The sequence below is a fragment of the Gymnogyps californianus genome, unplaced genomic scaffold, assembly GCF_018139145.2.
Source record: "Gymnogyps californianus isolate 813 unplaced genomic scaffold, ASM1813914v2 HiC_scaffold_538, whole genome shotgun sequence".
Taxonomy (NCBI): Eukaryota; Metazoa; Chordata; class Aves; order Accipitriformes; family Cathartidae; genus Gymnogyps; species Gymnogyps californianus.
In genome coordinates this window covers 1-3,712 of record NW_026114442.1, presented here as the reverse complement: position 1 = coordinate 3,712, position 3,712 = coordinate 1, and the positions used below count along the sequence as shown (strand labels likewise).

Here is a 3,712-nt window from a genome sequence, read left to right as displayed (position 1 = left end):
TGCCCACCGGGGGGGACACCAGCTGCCCTGCCAGGGCCACGGGCATCTCTGTACACAGACAGGGGCCGTGGGAGGTAGTGGGTGGGGGGGCTGCCCCACTGCCCCCGCCGCCACCCCTGGTGCCCCCTGGGTACCTGTGTAGCGGGCGAGCAGCCCGCTGTAGGGCAGGGAGATGACCTGGCCCCGCAGCTCGCCCTCTGCCCAGTCCTTGGTGGCCACATTGAGGAACAGCTCGTTCTGCAGCAGCATGTGGGCATCGCGGGCGCTGGGGCTCTGCCAGGTACCCCAGGCCTGCCGCCGGTGGGAGAACACATGGGTTGGGACGGGGACTTGCCCAAGGTCCCCATGCCATCCCCCCCAGTGCCACCCAGCGCTCACCAGCCCGTCCTTGTAGCTGGGTGTCATGTCAAACAGGATGTTCCTCTTGCTCTTCCGCCGGGGTTTGGTCTCCAGCGTGATGCCCACCACCTCGCTGGCGGTGCCCACCACCTGCACCTGCGGGAAGGGTGCCAAGGGGCAGTGCCGGGGGGGGAGACACCCCTGGGACCCCCAGGAGGGAAACGGGTGCCCCCCGCTTACCTGGTACTCCAGGGTGCCATTCTCATGAAGTGTCAACTTGGCCGAGCCCACAGCCCCCGTCTTGGTTGGCAGCAAGGCGTCCGCTCCACACAGCACACTTTGGATGGCTTCAGCCCGGGGAGAGAGGCACGGCGGGGGGGGGTGGTGTGAGGTTGGCATGGGGGGACACGGCCACCCCCCCCTGCGCCCAGGGGTATCCGCCCCGTGCTCACTGTCACAGCTGCGGCGGGTGGTGATGGTGCCCGCCAGCTGGCGTGCGTGCCGGCCCTCCGTCTCGGCCACGATGCGGAGCTGCCCCTGCACCAGCCACTGCAGCTCGCGGGCAGACAGCTCGCTCAGCACCTCCGCGAAGTCAGGGTCCTGCCGGGGTGGGCACGGTGCCACGGCTCAGCCCTGGCATGGCGGGCACCGCGGCTGCTGGGGCACGTGGGGGAGCAGATGGCTTTACCTCCACAGTGATGTTGGCGCGGACCTCCCGCAGCATCTGGCCCTGGTGCAGGATGCGGACCCGCAGCGGGACCCAGAGGGATTCTGGCCATGGCAGAGGAGGTTGGACCCGCTGGACTGGGAGCCTGTGACCACTGTCCCTCTGCCCCCCAAACCCACCCCTCTGTGCCCACCACCCCCAAACCCCTGCACCCAATCCTCCACTTTCTTGCCAGCTGCCTGTCCTGCATGCCTGGACCCCTGCACACACCGTGACAGCTGCTGTTCCTCCCTGCACCTCCCAAATCCTTGCACAACCCACATCCCAAACCCATCCTTCTGCACCCTGACCCCCACACCCCATACACCCTCGAGCACCCCTGGCCCAACACCCCCCCTGTAGGTACACAGCCCCCCATGCACACCCCAAATCATGCAACAACCCCTATGCAAACCTCAACACTTCCCCCCCCCGCCATGCACAGCGCATGCACCCACCCTGACCCCATAGATGCTGACCCACACATCCTGAGCCACCTACATGCCATGCACCCCCTCAGCCCTACGCAGCCCCCCCTGGGCAGTGCCAGGCCTCACAGGGTGCCCATGCCTGCCCTCACCCCTGGCGCTGGGCTCCAGCAGCCCTCGGGCCATGAGGATGAAGTGCAGGTTGTTCTCGGTGTCGCTCAGCGTCAGCATGGCCATGCCCCCAGCACCCAGGTGCGTGGGGTCCGACGAGGTCAGGATGGCACCGAACGTCTCTGTGCAGGGAGAGGGGGCGTGAGGGGTATCCCGGTGGGCACCCAGCGGGTGGGCACGTGGGAGCCAGACTTACCTGCGAAGAGTGCCCGGTGCTTGAGGATGTGCCCATGGACCTCTCCTGAGGGCTGCGCCCGGGTGACGAGGGACACACGGAGCTGCTCCCCCCGCAGCAGCTGGATGTTGGCTTTGGACACCGTCCTCCACATCCCGCAGAGCTGCAGGTGAGGGCAGGGCTGGGCAGAGGCCGAGGGGCACCGCATGCCCGGGCAGGGGGAGGAAGGGGGGGGCACCGTGCCCCCCTGCCCTCCTGGCCCCTCTCACCATGCCATCCTCAGGGGCAGCGCTCTTCTGCACGGGGTGTTCAAACAGCACGTTGCCCTCGGGGTCACTGAAACGCACCCGGCTTGGCCGCCCCAGCCTGCGGGCACCCAGGGAGTGAGCAAGGACCCCCATTCGCCCCCCCCCCCCCCGGCACCACCCTCGCTCAGCACTGGGCACAGGGTTGCATCGGGAGGGCACATGGGGGTTGCCCAGCGATTTGGGGTGGGCAAGAGAAGGATGACGTCCCCCTGGGGTGCCAAGCACCACGCTGTGCCTGCCCACGCCCGGGCTGGCCCAACGCTGCTGTCCTGCCCGGTGCCAGCTCGGCATGGGTGCCCTGGGCTCCCCTGCCCCGGAGCGGTGCCAAACTGGCACCGAGCAGGAGGGGGATCCCCGCTGGGAAAGGCGGCAGGGCAGGACCCGCCGGGAGCCGAGCACTCGGGCCCGGCTGTAAATTAGGAGCATTTTCGGCTCCGTTTGGCTCCCCCGGTCGGAGCTGGAAATTAGTCACCACTTTACTATGCAAAGGGGCCTGGAAGCGAGGAAGAGCAGAAGAAACTGGAGCGGGAAGGAGGGAGGGAGAGGAGAGGCTCCATTGCCGGCGGGCAGGGCACTGCGAGGATGGGGACCCTGGTGGCAGTGCCCCGGCGATGCCCGCCGGCAGAGCCCGTGGGGCGGCACGGCGCCTCTGCCCCGCTGCGCCCGCGTCCTCCGCAGAGCCCTGGAGCCGTTCCCGTTTGTTCCCGCTCCAGACCTGGAGGCGAAGGGGTGAGGCCGGGCCAGCGCCGTGGGTGTGCCGAAATCCCGGCTGCTCGCCCGGGCTGGACCCCCAGCATATCGCCCCCCTCCCCAAATCTCTCACCCTGCCAATGCAAGGCTCTGGCACTGTGGGGGGATGTCGGAAGGGAAACTGAGGCACAAGCACCATTGCATCCCCTGCTTTTCCAGGGGTGTGCCCGCTGTGCCAGCCTGGGCAGAGGACAGGGGGCAGGACTCACCGCTCGTAGCTGATGGAGAAGAGCAGGTAGGAGCGCAGCAGGGTGAAGCGAGCCTTGGCCACCGCGCTGGATGTGGGGTGCCATGGCTCCGGGCCGCTCGTCAGCAAGGCCACGAACTCTGGGGAGAGGATGCCGATGATGGTGGGGAGCGCAGGGGAGTGCCCTGCACCACTGCTGCCTGCCTGGGCAGGCGGCTCACCTGTGCGGGCATCGTCACGGGCCAGCCCCTCGGAGCTGAGGTAGGAGCGGTCGTTGTAGGGCTTGTCCAGGTCGTCCTCCTTGTCCTGGAAGTACTCAAAGGTGTCGAAGGGGGGCGCGGGGCTCTTCTCCGGGGGGCCTGGCAAGGCTGGCATGGGGTGGGCACAGGGGGAGACCATTGCACCAGGCTGCTTGTGCCCAAGAGCTCGGGATGGGGGGCAATAAATCCCCCCTCCTGGGACAGACTGAGATGTGCCCTGCAAATCACTGTAGGGGTCTGCACTGGGGTGCGGGGGGCATGCTGGGCACAGGCAGATGGACAGGCAGGGTGTTTAGCCCTGTGCACCCTCTCTGCACCCCTCTCAGGGTGGTTTGGGGATGGCTGTGCCCATCAGGGCTTCCCCCTGCCCAGCACCTCGCAGGCACCC

General features: G+C 67.9%; 1 protein-coding gene across 1 annotated transcript; it reads right to left on the bottom strand.

Moving 5' to 3' along the window:
* Positions 1 to 4: 4 nt before the first annotated feature.
* Positions 5 to 3,463, bottom strand: CHRD (chordin; the record flags this gene model as incomplete). Its single annotated transcript, XM_050914659.1, has 11 exons — positions 3,286 to 3,463; positions 3,087 to 3,204; positions 2,089 to 2,185; positions 1,841 to 1,982; positions 1,626 to 1,766; positions 1,028 to 1,110; positions 792 to 939; positions 580 to 686; positions 379 to 495; positions 135 to 291; positions 5 to 48 (listed from the first exon to the last, which is right to left on the bottom strand). Coding segments are annotated over exons 1-11 (1,332 nt in total), but the record flags the coding sequence as incomplete, so codon positions are not given.
* Between the last annotated feature and the right edge of the window lie 249 nt (positions 3,464 to 3,712).